General features: G+C 42.2%; 1 protein-coding gene across 3 annotated transcripts in view; it reads right to left on the reverse strand.

Moving 5' to 3' along the window:
- Positions 1-17858, reverse strand: part of HIVEP2 (human immunodeficiency virus type I enhancer binding protein 2) — a 103316-nt gene that overhangs the window by 6513 nt on the left and 78945 nt on the right. For all 3 annotated transcript variants that reach the window (XM_026039183.1, XM_026039184.1, XM_026039185.1), the window contains 5 exons: positions 11289-16917; positions 10392-10546; positions 5073-5248; positions 2342-2443; positions 863-1773 (listed from right to left, as the gene is read on the reverse strand). In XM_026039183.1, the coding sequence (XP_025894968.1) occupies positions 863-1773; positions 2342-2443; positions 5073-5248; positions 10392-10546; positions 11289-16712 (6768 nt within the window). In that variant the 5' untranslated portion in view covers positions 16713-16917. The remainder of the gene's footprint in view (positions 1-862; positions 1774-2341; positions 2444-5072; positions 5249-10391; positions 10547-11288; positions 16918-17858) is intronic.

Genomic DNA, 17858 nt, shown 5'->3' on the forward strand with positions numbered 1-17858 from the left:
AAAATAAATAAATAAATAAATAAATAAATAAATAAATAAATAAATAAATAAATAAATGCATTAATTGCGAGGCAATTCCTTACTCTAAAGACTAAATTTATTTGAGGAGAGAGTGCTTTGTGAATGCTAGGGCTCGTGCAAAGTGCCAAGTCGGCAGTTTCTGGAAGCTTATTTGCAGACAGCAGCTGTGCAAGTTTTGCATATTTCCCCTTYCACTCAGACGGTTGTGTCCCTGCCCAAACAGCCAGTTTGATGGTGCTTTCTGTGGGGCAGACAGCTGTCTATTCCCATCACATGATAACATGATCCTTTATGCTCCAGTTGCAGATCCTGATCTAGATGGGCACCCTGCTTTTCAAAGGGGTTCTGTTTATTTTATTTTAGTGTTTTTATTCCATTAATGAGTACTTTGGTGATGCACTCTGTCCTGCAGGATCCGGGTCTTATGCTCTTCTCTGGGCTCGATCCACATCTGACAGGCTGGGAGGTAAAAGGTTTTACAGTGCAATAACAAGCCCACATGCCACACAAGCTTCCTGGGCCATTTCAAAATAAAGACAGGGGCAGTTAATGTAGAACAGCTTAATTTCATTGAAGATAATAGAGATTCTCTGATTTTCACCAAGTGAAGATTTGACCTTTATATTACATCTAACTGAATCAAAGTCCTGATCTGCTCCATATATATTCTAAATTTCGTGTATTCTTTCCAAGACGTCTTGCTGAGCTTCAAAACTTATGCGTTATTCTACAATGCTGTAAAGTCTTTATTTTTTTCTTAGGTAAAAAAAAAATACTACATGCAGATAAGGTAAGAGCAATAGCTTTGGTAACAGGAATGAAAATATTCTTTCATACTTACTGAATGCCCCAATGGAATAGGTTCTGACTGCAAATATTGACTCATGGACAATGCTGGATTGTGGTATAAGCCCCTCCTGGGAGAGGCTGCTCTGACTGAGGCCATGTATCTCCTCTCCCGCCTAGGAGACAAATCTCTTCTAACGGACGCATCTTTCCCTGGTGACATTGGTCTCCTCGGGGACAGGTGACGTCTTGGTGAAACGTCCCGCCTTGGTGATAACTCTCTCCTCAGAACAGCCTCCTTCCGCGGGGAAAGGTGTCGCATGGGTGAAATATCTCTTCGGGGTGACAGATGCCTTCTTGGTGACAAATCTCCTTTTGGCATTAAATACCTCTTTGGTGAATTATCTCTGTATGGTGAAGAATCGTAACTGGGTGACGACTGTCGACTGGAAGGTGAAAGATCCCTAGGAGACGAACTGGGGTCTAATGAAAGCGTGTAATCCTCATCCATGCTGCTAGGTATGTCTAACCTGTCCTTATCGGGCTCTGAATCAGTACTCTTATTCTGGAAAAACCTCTGATATTCTGTCATCTGTGAGTCTTCACATGAGTCGCTCGGTGTTACAAGCTGAGTAACCTGAATGCTAGGTAAGGTGACCAAGTAACTGATCAGGGAGGAGTGTCCCATGGAGAGAGAGCCTTCAGAGGAAGGCCCCTGCGATGCCCCAGCCGAGTTCACCGAGAGCGAGGAGAACCGTGGGGGCTGCGGGCTGGTGCTTCTTGATCTTGTTTTTGGTGTTGAGTCTCCCTGAGTATCATCAAAATCATCCTCATCTTCATCATCGTCATCATTATCATCGCCATCCTCACCATCTGACTCCTCCGCATCAGAAAACTGGTGCTCTGCTGACATGCCTGCCAAGTTGTTACTCTTCTCTGCCTCCTGATGCATGTCTTCCATGTTTTCTGAAATAACAACAGCAAGTCAACATGGTGAGCAAACAGAACATCTCTTAGGCCTCCTGCCCCATCCATTCTCTACCCAGAACATCTGTTGCTATCACTGGATGCTCTTCATGGCAAATGGCTGCATAAAGTCATTCTTGCACAGCCTGAAACTCTACTTTTTCAGAGCAATACTCTCAAGCCCTAAACTCAAATTCATTCCCGTGGGAAAGATAGTATACAATGCAAATTCACCCTACCCCACAATGGCCTTTAAACTTCTCTGAATGATGTCAACTTTAACATTTAAACAAAAGATTTGGAACTTTGTATGAGGCAGATGACAAATGATAGGTCATACTTTTATTTCTAGCTCCTACTCATGTATCGTAATAAAAACTGTGTAACTCAGACAAATGGATCTAATCTATTTTTTATATTTCCTGTTTGTTAAGAAGATGCTTCTTAATTAAAAAATGCCCTAAATATTCCTATTATATTATCCCATGCCAGACACTGTGCTAAAGTGCAGTGAGTCATTTGCGTACTCCAGGGGCCATTCCAACTAAATTAAATCATTCTGACATACCTGCTTCTTCAGTTTCAGCATCCTCTACAGATGTCATTGATACTCCAAGCTCCAGGCATTTTTTCATGTGTGCTTTAGACTTCATATGTTTTGTCAGATTTCCTATGGATCAGAGATGAATCTCATTAACTGACAACAGCAAAAAGCACTTTCCAAGCCAGATTTTGTATATCTTTACTCTCTTATCCTGCAGATGTTTTTGAGTTAAAAACAAACAAACAAACAAAACAGACAGGACTGACTCATCCAGTCCATTGCCCTTAGAACCTGTTTTAATGAGAGTGGGATTTCATATCTTCAAAAAAATGTCCAAATAAATTTAAATTAAGGATCTGAGAGGCATATAGGCATCTCTCCAGTTTTCCAATGACATTTAGGTGCCCCAGCAAGCTCAGAAACTTGCAGTTGAACATTGTCTGTCCTTGGGCTCAGCGTTCATCTGTGACACGTACAAGCAGCCTGGGCATTGAAGTAATTCCAGTGCACACCAACTGTTCAGAGCTCGCAGCCCCATATTCATGGTGCCCCTCTCAAGCTAAGTTGTTTCCCGTCGCTGCACATGTAAGCTCCAACAGTCAGTGATTTGAACCATTTTGAAGCAAATGTAACCCATAAAGAAGGCACTTAGAGGAGATTCCTCCATGCAAGTTTGCTGTCTAGCTGTAATCTCTGAGCTGAGAGTAACTGTATTTACAGCACTCACCTGGGATGTGGGAACCCCAGGTTCAGCTCCCTGCTCTGGAGTACGGGTGTGGTCCAGACACACCAGGGATTTGAAATCAGATCTCCATCTCTGAGGGAGCAATTTAACACTAGACTATTGACTTTCTGGAGTCTCGCTTATGGTCTGGTTTTTCACAGATAGAAAACGGAGTTGAGACTAGCCCCAAGAGACAATTCATGGCAAAGAATCTCAAGCACAAAGAGCACAAGCCAGAGAAACAAGAGTGTCACTCTAAGCCATTAGGCACTTGAGTCACATCTGCAGCACCCAGYGAGAAATGCCCGTTACAGGCAAGCTCAGCCTACTGCTTTGCGGCAGCTCCAGAACAGTGCTGTGTGGATGCACCTCGGCTGCTCTCAGGACTCAAATCAGTGTCTCCAGATTGCACATGTGCTACGTGCAGCCTGGGTGCAGGGACACTCTGCTGCTCTGCTAGGCAGTGCAGTTTGGCCTAGAAGCCCTCAAGGCTCCTGTCTTCGTAGCTGCTTCAGAGAACTCTTTTCTCAATCTCAGAAGAGGTCCTTACTAGGTGTGCCTGTGTCTTGTTCCATGCACTGCATGGAAAGTCTAACTCAGACACTGATGCCTCTGGATGGTTAAATGTTCAAGGTGAATGATGAAACCCAAGTACCTTTGAAGATCTGGCCCCTGCTGTCCTCAGCAAAACAGCAACCATAGTTATGAGGCTGACAACTGCCCATGAACAGTAACAGTAACACATCAGTTAAACTGTTCTTGGTACTTTGAAGGCCGTCTTAGCTCCTTCCTACTCATCGTCCTCTTGTGCAACAGCACACCACCGCCTCCCTGTTCCTTCTTCTCTGCCAGAAATGCCAGCCCAAGCTAGCTATTTCCCATTTATTTGCATGCCATTTCTTCTGCCCAGAATGACCTCTCTGAACACAGCTGCAAAACCACAACCTTCCTTTAAGTCTTCCTTCAAGTCCCATTTCTCCTGCAATGTCAAACGTAGACAGTGATCTGAGAACTGCTCACCAGATGGCCCTTTGGGATTACAACGAGCAACTCCTTGTCTTTGTCTCTACACCCCCATGACAATTCTCATCTTAAATTAGGTTGATGGGTCTACTACCATCCATCAGCTATTCCCATCTTTGGCAGATGATGCAGCGCTGGAGTCATGGAAACTATTACAATTCTCAATCCTCAAAACAGCCATGAAGCTGCACTGAGATCTCAGGAAAGATGTCCTCCAGCTTCCACCTTCCCCCTTCAAGCAAATTCACAGCACCGGGACTAGAATTCATTTCTCTTCTCTGTTAAAGGCAAGCTAATAAACTGAGAAGATAAGGCCCATCTGAGTTATACAGCAAAAAAAGTGCTACCAAAGAAAAGGATTTATTTTTCTTTTAAGGAAACAGTTGCAAGGCAAATCCTAATTCCACAGAATATCATTAACTGTGGCCTCAGGGTGACAAATGGAGGCTTTTTTCAGCGCTGGTAAATACATGTGAACACAAGCTATCAGATCTCTATTCATAATTAATGCCACAGTGGATGGAGTGGCCCTTCTGGGAGCCATCCATTATTTATAAACTTGAAACTGACCCACTGCAAAGCCCATGAAGACAAGCTTTCCTCTGCAGCTGATGCTCTGCCTCCACATTATGTCCTAAGAAGTGTGCTCTCCCTGTAGCATTTGAGTATTGTGGCAATTAAAGTTTGCACTATGAAACAATTTTAGCAGAAACTATTATTTGTGAGCGTGATTCTTATGCTATTACATGTTCTCTGCAGACAGACAGACCAGCCAAGAGCCTATAGTTCGTAATGAAGCTTTCCAAGGAGACTCAGTCTCATATGATCTCCAGATCAATTATATTTAAGAAAAAGAAATATCTCTCCGGGCGTCCTGCATCCATAAAAACAATTCTGCTTTGAGGATTTTATTCTCTCCATCATTGAAAAGAATGGTTAGGTTTTAGATGGCAAAATAGCTCTAGATTTGTTTGGGAAGGTCAAGAGTTTACAAAAAGAGTCAAGTACCTTTAGTTTTGAAGGCAAAATTGCACAACTTGCATACATAAGGCCGGACGTCGGTGTGAGTGCGGATATGTTTTTTGAGCATGCTTGGCTTTTTGCAACGAATTCCACATTCTTCACAAATGTACTTTCCTCGGCCCCGGCCTCTGACATAGACATAATCCTCATTTGATTTATACCTGTTGGAAGAGAGCAATCATGTAAATCATATGGCCAATAAATCAAACAGATGCATAAAGAACATTTCTAAATATCTCCTCATAATCCAGATCTTGTATATATCTCATCACAAAACTTCCACCGAAGTCCAGGGAAACTACTGAATTTTCAGGCTGAAGCTCACAAAATATTTACCTTTTAGGGAATGTAGTGTTTTGAATGTAGTTGCAAATGTTAGTTATTTTTTTACATTAGACCAAAGGGCTGGCTGCAATTTTGTCAAGATAAATAATCTGTCAAGAAACGGATTAGCTACTACTCACATAGACAAGTACAACTCCAAATATGATTCTGCAGGTTGGATTAATTTCATCTAACTGTAGACGTGCATGTCACTGAAAACAGAGGCTGTTTTGTGGCATGATTCATTCGACCTATTTTAGCATACTTATCCCTTGAGATCAGATAAATCATATCGTGGAAATGCCCATTTCTTCCCCATTAACACAAAGGGAATGCAGATGACTAGCAAGGATGTACACTTGGACACTACAAGTGCCTCAAGTTCCTTAAGATGGATTCATCCCCAAGGAATCATGTTGAGTTCACTTAGGTACACGCTGCTCTAGAAATTAAATAGGAAACTTCCTACTGCACACTTAGCAGAACACACTTAGAGGATTTTCTTTTTATTACAAGCGTAAGCGTTCCATGCTAATTTTGCTGATTACACAGTCTGTCGTTAGATAATAAATGAGACATGCAAATCCATGTAAAGCTGTGCATTTTCCTAATTGTCACAATAAAGTGTTAATATTAAAAMCTAAAAAACAGTAAGGGTCCAGAGGTTCTGACGTTTGAAGAGTATGGGGCATCCGAGACAAAGATGGATTTCAGCTTGAGTCACAGGAAATTAAACTGAGAGAGTGCAAGGACTGGGGAAGAATGCTCTCTCTGTCCTCTTTCCTCCACTGCCCTCTGCCACAGGGGCATGTATTACTTTTGGTGACCCTGAAGATGCACTTTGTGCGCTCACAAAGTATCATTAGCACTAACAGTCAGCACTTTAAATAAACATGGGTTGTCTGAAAGATCCTCTTCATCTCTGCAATGATAACTCTATAAGAAGCAAGTGGCAATTTGGGGGTTACAAAGATGAAATGTTTTTTCAATTTTTTATTTTTTTAATGATCACTTCTTCCATATGTTCAGCAATATCACTAGCTATTTAAATGCTGAGGCTAATATCTAAATAATATCTTGCAAATACTTAAAATACTGTCTCCTTCTCATGTCCAGCTCATTATCCACTAAAAAATTGGCTCCTTCTTTCAAATGCGAATGTCAAAATACATGTTTTTTTTTTTTTTTTTTTTTTTTTTTTTTTTTTTTTTTTTTTTTTGTTTTTTTTTTTTTTTTTTTTTTTTTTTTTAATCTCATTTCCAACGATGCTGGCCCTTTCCCCTTTCCTTCACTGTTCTGGCACTGTGGGCAAAACTGGTCCAGTCTGGTGTCATTTAGTACTCAGTCCTCCCTCCTGCAGTTTAGCTTACATAACATTAATACATTTAAGGAATTCTAATTTTTGTGTCTGCCCCAGTCCCAGGTTCTCCTCCAGTGTTCATCTTCTCATGTCAATGACTCCGAGCCGTCTCTCTCTCCACTGCTTCCTCAACCATCTCCAGGCTTTCTCCCACAGAGGAAAAAAAGTCCACTATCGCTTGACAGTCTGCCTTCTTATCTTCTATTCCTCCTCCTTCCAGCCTGACTTTGATGGGATGAAGCCTGTCAAATCACTCCTGATTGATACTGGTGAGATAAACACTGTGTTACAACATCTACTTTTCTGTTGTTTCATCTTTGATGTTCTTCTGACAGACCTCCTAATTCCATCTGCTTCTACCACCTTTTAAAGTTTATTGGGCAAAAAACAATTAGACAAGAACTGTCTCTTCACACTGTGAATGTCTTTGTCATTCACATACTCAGTTCTTTTTTGAAACAACTGATCATGACTCTCTAAGTACATTCCACCATGATAACTGTAAAAGAAATGACACATACTCATTTGACATTTAAGGAAGGCATGGCCCGAACACTGAAGTATTAAAAGATTGGCCCTAATAGCGAAGATCTTTCCTAGCCCCCAGGAATATTACGTCTTACTTGTGCCTCTCTTAGAGCTTTCAGGAATTTCACTTTTCCCACTATCCAACTTTCATAAAATGACTATGGTCACAGCTGCTCTGCGCTCAATTTGAACCAGCATTCTGGAGTTTAGAAGGCATTAACAAGCCTCAGAGTCATGCAATTTCTATCCAAAATGTTATTTTATTGAGGATTTTCAATTAGAGTCCATTACTGGCTGATATAAACAGCATAAGCTGCAAACTCTCGTTGTAAGCTGATAATGTCATTAAGCAAGAGGTCCGATGAGCTGGAATGTTTGCCCTCCGCTTTCCTTCCTTTCAGCTCACGTGAACAGTAACTAACTGCCCTGCCAGTAGTACTGTACTTAAAAGCACTACTTTTCTTTGAGGGATACTGCTTCATATCTCGCTGGGGCTCTGCAGTGGCGGGTGAAGGAAGGCAGGTTTTGTGATTCCAATCGTTGCATTCGAACCGAGGCGCCTGCCAGAGGTAACGACGTGGCTGCCAGTGTCCTCCTTGAGAGCCCCTTGTGCTGTGACGCCCACAAACTGCTCTTGGCRGGCTGTGGCCAGCAAGGCCTGGGGAGGTGTGCTGGGGCATCTGCCTTTCTGCTGAGCTCCATTCACTCTTGTACTGCACTTCCCACCGCCTCCCAGCCCTCTCTCCCTGCCTTCTGCCTCCTGCTGTGTGAGGCCTCCACTCCCTTGCCACAAAGGGGCTCTGCACAACTACAGAGACCCTTGCCCGTGGGGCTGACAGGCTTTCCCACCAGATGAAAAGCCCCCAAGGGCCCAATGGAGGATCATAAACCTTTCACAACTGCCATTTTTGAATTGYTTTCTCTGCGCTTACAAAACAAAAGTAATCAAGAGCCCTGAGCAAACCCACTCCTCAAGCCAAACAAAAACTAAATGAAAACACCCTGCTGAACCAAGGTCACTGCCACGCATGCTTGTCTGTCTAGGAAAGCATATGTGGAACAGGCACATGATAGACATTTCTTAGGTAGCTGAATGCACTACTTGAGTGTCTTCAGATGACAGGAAGATGAGATTGACAAGAACAGAACAGAATGATTCTGCATACAGCAAGGAGTAAACAAGCAAGAAAAACACATTAAAAAGTAGCTTCTAGAAATCATAAACCAAAACCTGAACAGAAGGACAAACTCAGTCAACATACATGAAGAACTTGGCTGTAGCACGAAAAAAATATCAGATCCACTTAAAAAAAACTGGTACACTATACTATGATTTTCTGACATTGTTCTGAAATACATCTATAAATAAATAGTGGACACATTAACACTGCATCATCCCATTCATTATAGCTTTGCAAGTTAGAAAGTCCTACTGGGAAATATGTTATTTAGAGACTCAGTTGTAAGATAGGAAAAGATTATTCATCTTCCCTTAATCCAGCAACTAATGTTCACATCAAGGTTCCTTAATTTTCGTTCTACACTAAGAATATCCAGATATAGATAAACATTACCAGGAGTCTTTTCTAGGTGACACATGAGCTATAACCTGTACACAAATAATTTCACTGACCTTATTAGTGTAAAGAGTATCTGCAGAGGGTGTAATTTGCACAGACTTTTTTTTTAAAGAAGGTGTTAGATGGTAGAGGCATTTTGCAGGGTGATCTATTACAGTTCACAGTGCTCTGAATCCTCCTTTGAGTTGCTTCTCAACACAGTTTTACTCTTCAGACCTCTCATCACACAGCTKACATCAGTGCAAACTATTTCAGCTRGGTGATCCAAATTCAGAAAGGATACACAGTGGGAGGCAGGCAAATTTCATACTTCAGAGTGTGAATGTGAGCAGGAACACCTAGAATTTTTTGTACATTTAGAGTCCTCCCTGACTCTGGGTCACTCTTGTAGCCAGATTGCTGGCTTGGGTACAAGGACGATGAACAACTATAGAGATCCTAAACCCAGGATCAAGGTGCCTGGGCTAGCAGACCTGCACCAATTGCCTAAATAACATCTTCAGTCTTTCAAGCAAGATGTAGGCTATGTCCTTTTATTGGTGCTGATTACAGAGAAATGCCAGTGTTAGCCTCATGGAAACTATYCAAGGGGAGGCAAAATACATAATGTTAATGAGGGATAATTAAGATGAGGGCAGAAGGAAAGGGCTGTATGAATTTACCACATCTCCCTCCTAACCCATTTAGTTCTCCTAAGAAAATATGGTTGTGAGAGCATTTGTGTTTGGTAACTCTGAAAAAAAGCATCTTGTTCAGCCACCTGAGTATTCCCTACTACCAACTGGMAAAATTAATCATATCACTCAGAATTCTGTAAATAAATAAAAGAATATCTTGTACTTTCGAGTGTACTGCAAGGAGCAATCAACTCTGCTTTCCATAACAGGCTCCATAAGCCTCAAAACAATGCTAATGGACATTTAGCATTGTTCTTTAGCATTGTTCCTTCTCTTTTCTCTTTGTCTTTTTTTTTTACCACATCAGTGATGGATGGCTACAGTAATATTAAACATTAGTTTATCAATCTTACATAGCAAATAGTTTTAAATACCACAAATTTCATTGCCATCTTACATTTTATCTAAAAATCCTATAATATAATATTGTAAGAGCAATATTCTATTCAAGTGAGTGGAGGTACACAGTCTAGAAAAGGGAATATGTCTTTATAGAAATCATTAACTACATGGAAATTATATAGAAAATATCAAAATGTCAACCATCTATCTTTTCTTTATGACCTAAATAAGGAAAGGAGCAATTTAGAGTGTAGGTTTCACACACACAGAAAATATAACTGTCCTAATAGCAAAGTAGAGTCACAAGTCAGTACACAGCTACCTGTTTGCTTGTTTTAAGATTGACATATACACAAAAAAAARARGAGGTCTGGGTGCTACAATGCATGGCAAGAAGGCAGGACATTGTTTACATTCTCACTCATTCATGTCCATTTTCAAATCTCTTCCAAATGACAGACTGAGCTTGGAATTTGCAGTTGCATTTTCTTACCCTCCTTCAAAGATTTTAATTCGGATCGGCTCAGTTTGTTTCGATGTAATGTCTTTATCTCCATGAATGTCTCCTTTTACTCTTTCTTTTATAATATTCCCCACAACYTTCTTTTCAAGCTTGCTGCCAAACAAGAAGAACGGCTCATGTTTCATCTATAGAACAAAGACAAGGAATGGTGTTACTGCTGGAACACACAATAAATGCACACTTCATTTCAAGTATTTGTAACAATCCAGGTCAAAGCAAACTTTCATTTTGGTGCAGTTCTACAAGATGAATTAATTTGTCCCATACAGTTTGATGGAGAATACGAAAGAGGGCAGCTTGGACATTTTTTATGAGAGTACTGATAGAACAGACAGCACTATATCTTTCCTCAGGAAAAAAAAATCATGGAAAATAGAGATGGAAAAGCCTTAGAAGGTCATTTGTTGCCATTATAGAATTTTCCCTGTCCTCATTATCTAATGCTGAGTCCACAAGGAAGATTTGCTGTGTAAAAGACATTAAAGGGCTCTGAGATCCTTATCCAATTTCAACTTAATCTTTACTTAGGAAACTCATGGATGTTTGTTTAAACTACTTGAACCAGGACATAGCAAAACAAAAGACAAAATAAAAGGAGATTATATATCAGCCTCTGACTGATTAGGCTCTGACTGATTCCTCTGATTCTGCGAATGTAAAGACAGAAAGAGCAGAAATATCAGAGTTTGCAGAAGGGCAAAATGATGCTCAAAATTGGCCACCAGAAGATATCAATGTCTTATTTCACAATGGAGCTTTTTAAAAAACAAACAGAAACAAACAAAGAAAAAATTTAGCTTCTGTTTCAAAACACTTTTTCAGTGAAAAACTGTATTACTTTTAKTATATTTAAAACCTCTTATTTACCTGAGCAAACTGCTTCCATGCACTTGATGATGTCAGTTTACCAGTTCCAGGTCTGTGCATAGCAGCCAGAGTGTAGATTTCTGTGGTGTTTTTTTGCTTGGACCTTAAAAGTGCTAAAGTTGTCTTTGTACTTAGCCCAGATGGGTTTGGATTGCAGGAACTAATACACCAAGAAGCATAAACAGAAGATTTGAGGGTTGGTTGCTGAATGTAATTGGGTTTTGTATAGTTTAAGAAACACCAGCTCACAGTAGTAGTAGTGCGCAGGCTTGGGAACTGAAGGATCTGCTGAAAATCTGCTACATTGGTTAAGAGAATGGTCGAGCCTGTTACTTTCCCACTGGTATGGGATGCCATCTGGACTAGCATCCCAAGAGGCAATTTTTGATGTTTCACCTGGTCTTCTGTCTGAATTTCTCCTGGTAGCAATGAAGACCTCTGTGGACTCATGCTCATATCTGAGGCTGTTTCATCCACATCCAATTCTTCTGGTGAGTCTCTTCCCTCAGAAGGCCCACTGGACTTTTGTCCCGGTGACGCAGAATCAAAACTGGAAAGCTTTTCCCTGCTCTGTGGGAAAGCATCAGCTGTTGGCATGCTGACAGGGGGGAAATCTTGAGATGATGAGGATGACAGCGGTGAAGAGGATGACACGGATGGCAAACTTTCCTTTGGCTCAGTAGCACAGCTCTGTCGTACTAGTTGAGGTTTTTGCATTCTTGGAAAATCTTTCTTTATATCCGAGTTAGTTAACTCAACTGCACTTAGCTCTTCAACTATCTGCCCATACATTTTTTCCTCCTTGACGCGTTTCTGCTGCTTGGTCTCCATGAAGAGCTCCAAGCTGCTGGCAGGGGAAAGCATTCGTTTGCTTCCTCCCAAAGTAGAAGCTGTGTCAGAACTGGAAGTCAAACACAAGGGAATTGAGGGTTCCAGTCCAAGCGGCAGTGTCTGMGGCACTTTCCACAATGGATATTTTTCCAGGCCTCCATGCTGACCTAACATCTGCGCTATGTTAAATCCAATTCCTTGCATGGTTGCATTTGTCACTAATGTTCTCTGAGAAACAGTTTCATCGACTTTACAAATGACAATTGCAGGACTGTTACTCTGGCCAAGGATCTGGGAAATGCTTGTGTACATGACACTACCATAAGATGGCACATGGGTTTGAATCCTGACAGGAACAACTGTTCCTGGCAAAGGCTGTATGGATCCGTCACTTTGGGAGTCAAAACCTGCCTGAAGATGCTGCTCAGAGGAGGTATCTGTTGCTTTAATGCTATGGTCAGGCTGGTACTTAGCAAGAGCATTTTTTGGATACTGCCCAGATGTTCCTGAGTAATGCTGGTACGCTTGCTCTTTCACCTGCACATAATCAGCTGGTTTCTTCCCGATATGCTCTGTAGCATGTTCCAGGTGGTAACTTGGAGGAATGTCTGTTTGGAAAGGTTGCTTGACATAAGATTTCTGCAGCTGCTGCATAAAATGATGCTGGAAGTGTCTCTGTAGAGGCTCTGTGCATGACTGCCACAAGATAGGCTGCTGAGATGGTGGTAACTGAACCATGCAGACAGCTGGATATGGGAACTGAAACAAGGTGTTATGAATAGGGGGAAATGGGACTTTTTCCTGATGTGCAAAAAGCTGCTGCTGCTCTGGTGGGTGCTTGTTAGGAATATAAGGTGCTTGCTGGATTAAGGGTGTCCTTAACATTTCCTGATTGTCTGCAAGAATAGCCTGTTGCTGGGCAAGGTGGGATGAGCTACTACTAAGCTGAGCACAAGAACCAACAACCTGTTTTCCAGAATCATCAGGAACAGGCTGCAGTACAGAGGAGGGGGAGTGATGCCAGGCAACTTGGGAGGACCGAAGCCCAGCTTGCACATGTTCCATCTGCTCCTGCTTGATACTTTGCTCTGTGCTCTGGTCACCCTGGGAAATCTCTGGAAAGCCACTAAAGGAAGCCTGGCGAACCAAGAAGCATTTCTTCCTTTCTCGTGATGGGGACAGTGCAGTAGAAGGTGTCCCAGCTGAAGAGGCGTGAGACAGGTTCCCGTAATCAAAGGATTTACTTCGTATCTCTGGGACTTCAGCAGCATGAGGACAGGGCATCTGCTCAGAAGAGCAGCGTCTCATTTCCCTCTGATGGTGGTGCCCAGGGACGGAAAGGGAGTAAGCACCAGCTGGAACAGTCAGAAACTCAGACTGTTTTCCAAACTCATCTTGTTTGGGAGGTGTGATGAACTTTATATTTTCTTCTCTTTCAAAGGACATTGAAAAACTTGAACTGTGTGACAAATTACTCTCTTGGCTAGGGCTGCGAGAGAGGCTGGTTCCTGTGGACTCAAAGCTGGATTCTCCGGAGGAGTGTTCCATGTCAGCAAGTCGTAAGCGCTTCTTTTTGGGTGGGAGCTTTTCAGCTGGCAGTTGAGAAAGCGTTTCACTTCTCTGGGGCCACTGGAATTCTTCAGTGGGTCTCTCCTGCTCTTTACTTTGCACTTCTTTATCTTTCTCAGGCTTATCCGGCTCCTCTGTAACACGAATTTCAGGTACCTGTATGTTGTGCTGGCGAACCAGCCTGGGCTGCATGTGATATGGCTGAGGTTGCTGGGATGGAGATGGCTTACTAATATTGTCAGCATTTTCTGCTTGTGGGGCTCGGTCTGGGCTCATTGGGGACTCACAAATCTCACTCTCACATGCTTCAGAGGGTGAATAGATCTTATCCTGTTGGCATGCAATATGTTCTGTAGATTCTGACCTTTCAAATGAGTTTGGCCTGCTCAAGGAATTTGTATGCTGAATGACAGAGATGACATTTCCAGGGGGCTTTCTGGTCAGTGGTTCTGCAGTCTTTTCTTGCTCAGCAGTTAAGGGTGAATCTTCCAAAGAGGCTGCGGGGCTGCCAGACTGCAGGTAGGGCCTACATATTTCAAAACGCTCCGCATGGCAATGGGCAGCAGCGTCCATGCCTTGAAGGGCAAACCCACTTCTTGGCACGTCCTGAATTTGGGATTTGGTATCAAAGTCCAAAGGCTGAATTCCCCCAGTGGTGCTCGTGGTACTGCTGCAAAGCATGGGACTGTCCTCCTCGTCTCCAACACTCTTTTCTTTCCTGCGCTTCCTGTTTTCGAAGGTTGTTCCGTAAATGGATGGCACTGCCTGTGACTGCCCGAGGGGATCAACAAAATACTCTCCCCCCTTGCTTACTCCCCCCAGGCCTGGCGAGTCCCTGTAGTTCTGCTTCTGAGCTTCAAATTCTTCCCATTTTCTGTAGTGCTTTCCACTGGCATCATATTCATAAAAGGCCTTGTCTCCTGCTTTCTTCTCTTTTAAGGACAGTCCTTTGTCACTGGCTGTTTGTCTGCTGGAAGAAACAATAATATTTTTCCCTGGTCTTCCGTGATAGTCTGAATCTGAGTGCCCCTCCTGCACAGAGGGCAGTTCAAAGGCAGCCTGTCTTCTCAACATCCGTTGGTGAGATATTCCCACTGTCCCAGGATAAAACACATCATCTGAGCCAGTCATCTTCTCATCAAATGAATGGCTTCCTCTCAGGGATGGGGGAATATTTAAGTTGTTTGCAGAGGAGGTTGGCATAGAGTTGCTTCTAATAAGAGGAGAAGAATCAACTGGGGGCTCTAGAAGGACGGGCACATCACCCTGCTGACTGCCTGGGTAAAGACTGGCTTCACTTTTGATGGACGAAGTGGTAGTCTGGGACTGTCTGGACTCTGTATTGCTGCCTGTATAGATTTGTGGCGATTTAATAGTGCTCAAATTGCTGGGGTCAGTGAGTTCTTCTTTATTTGGAGTCAGTTGAGAAATATGCTCCTCAAGCATCTTCATATCTAATCTGGTATTTAAAAGAGGTAGTGGCTCCGCTTTGCCCTTTCTACCCATTAAACTGTGTTCCTGATTTGTTGTGGCTACTGTTAGTGCTGTCCTTTGATTAATTCTATAGAACTTCCCAAAGATGATTTCTTCATAAGACTTTGCATTGGTATTTGGAGGGCTTATTTGCTGCTCAGCACTTTCTGAGCGGGAAAAGTAACCAGAATCAGTGCTGCCTTTACTGTGGGGGCTCAGAAGGTTTAAGGACTGCTCAGAATCTTGCCCTTTCTTCTCTGACAGTCTTAGTGCAAGTCGCTGTTTAACTGTATGAGAGTCATCAGACTTAGTACTTAGAGAAGGGGTTTGCAACATGTCAGAGCCAATATATGGCGAACTCTCACTGGGTAACTGAATTCCGCTTTTAGGGATAATCAGTATGGGTACTTTCATTGGCCCCACCAAGGATTCTTCCATGGAGGAGTGAAAACTGCTTCTGCTAGCAATGTCCAAGGGAAACTGTGGGACAGGGCTCAGTTTGTCAGTCCCTTCCACTAGGAGTGAGGTCTCCTCATCAGTGTCCGTGCTCTGTTCGCCATCCGAGTGTATTTCAGCTTCCACRTCAATGTAACTGGCATCCAGGTCCAATTTAGAGACTGCTGACTCTGTGAAAGGTACCAATCCTGCTTTAATCGCATGGGCATGTGACTTCCTGTGCTTGTAAAGGTTGCTCTTCGTCTTGAAAGAGAAACCACAAGGAACACAAGGGTACGGTCGCTCTCCAGTATGAGATCTAATATGCTTTTTAAGTACACTAGGTTTGGCACAAGCCCGATTACAGTAAGGACAAATGTACTTGCCAGGCTTTTTGGGTTTGTGCTCTTTTTTGTGAGCGTCTTCTGACTGTTCTAAAGATTTCTGTGAATATTGGCTGAATGCAGGGTTCAAACTTGAAATCTTCTTCCTAGAGAAACTTGAACTATGGCTATGCATATGAAAAGGAAATAAGTCCTCTGAGGCAACTGATTGCAAGTGGCTACTAAATTGCCATGGAGGGCCTTCCAAGCTCTGGTGTGGCTTTATGTTGTGCAAGAAGCCTTGTGGCAATGAATGCTGTGGGAAAGAAAGTGAATGTTGACATGAGTAAGGACTTGGACGATGCTGTGGATATTGCTTCTCCGTGACTTGCTGTGCAGCTTCATTTGATGATACTAGTTTCCCAGAACTAAAAAGTTGTGCTGATCCTGTGTTTCCAATTTGCTCGTGATCTATTTGTGGTTGCCTCTGTACTTCTTGATTGCCAAAAGTGCTCATCTTAATAACAGCCGAATGTTCTTGCCTCCATCTACTTGGTACTTTAGCAGTTTCTCCAGACCTTGAGGTAGCTTTTTGCCCTATAGCTGTGTCTCCAGAGTCCATTTTGTTACACAAGGTCTTAAGTGCTAGTTCACTTGAAAGCTGTGCAGACACATGGAGTGTGTCCAAAGCTGTGCTTTTTAAAGTATTGTTGCTCCCATTTTTCCAGAGCAGTTGCAAGTTCACAGACTTCTCTTTCTCTTTGGAACTGTCCACGCAGTAGTCTATAGGCATTAGATTTATGTCTATACATTAACGTGATTATTACACAGTTCTGTTCATGGCAGAAACTTTCCTAAACAGTTTATTATACATTTGCAAAGATTTATTAGAGCTTTCGAACATTTTTCATTGTTGTCTGAGATGCAGAATGACCCAGAGAGATTTGTGATCTACTAGAGCAAAGTTCTTTTCATCTCTTCCATGGTGACACAGCTATCTGTAAGAATAAAAAAAAGAACCCCCACACCAATTAATACAACTACGTGACATAGTATCAATGCAATCAGTTGCACTTTTATTAAAGTTTTTACTTAGAAAATAAAACATTGAGGTACCTCATGGAAGGTAGCCTCTACACTTCATGAAAGGCCATTTTGTGGAGACACTCAGGTTGGCTCTGGAGATTGCATACAAGTGTAATCACTGCTCCGCAGTAACAGAACTAAACATCAACCAGGATCTACAGTATCCAAAGTGAATAGTAATTGTGTAAGGCTTGCTGGGGACGGTTTAATGATAATTACCTCATCCAGTATTGCAAATCCACCATTCAGACATCGACCCTTGTCACCTGGGCTTCCTCTAAAGTCAGAGAAGGGTGATCACCACTTTCAGAGGAGAAATCTTTTCATATCATAGCGGATCCTTGAGACATCTGGAATGTCCAGGCACAGGATTCTGTGCACAGGGTTATCCGCTCTGGAGATGCCTCCTTCTCACTACTGGCTAGGCAGAAATCCCAGATAATTACCTTTCAATGGTGAGTTTCTACCCTAGAGCTTCTTACTGGTTTTACAAGACTATGTGAATCTTTTAGATTGCTTTTAAACAGACAAAAAGAAGACATTTAGAAAGCATTCTAAATGCAGTTACTGTTGGCACCTTTTCACACCTCCAACTACCAACCTCTACATTAAATTTTAGAGAAAATGCTTCACAAGAGTTACTACATATAGTAGAAATGAGCTGTAACTGTATTTACATAAAACAAGCATTTTAGATTTTAAACTGTGCTGAAACATATCCACTTTACAAGCTTAAGTGCAACAGGTTTCCACAATTCTATTTATTAAAAGGGAAAGCTCAGTGGTATGTTTTTTACAGTGAAATACAGTATTTGAATTCTGGATGAAACAGTGTGAATTTTAAAGACAGTCG

Source organism: Nothoprocta perdicaria, unplaced genomic scaffold (genome assembly GCF_003342845.1).
Source record: "Nothoprocta perdicaria isolate Ctin4 unplaced genomic scaffold, notPer1 scaffold_221, whole genome shotgun sequence".
Taxonomy (NCBI): Eukaryota; Metazoa; Chordata; class Aves; order Tinamiformes; family Tinamidae; genus Nothoprocta; species Nothoprocta perdicaria.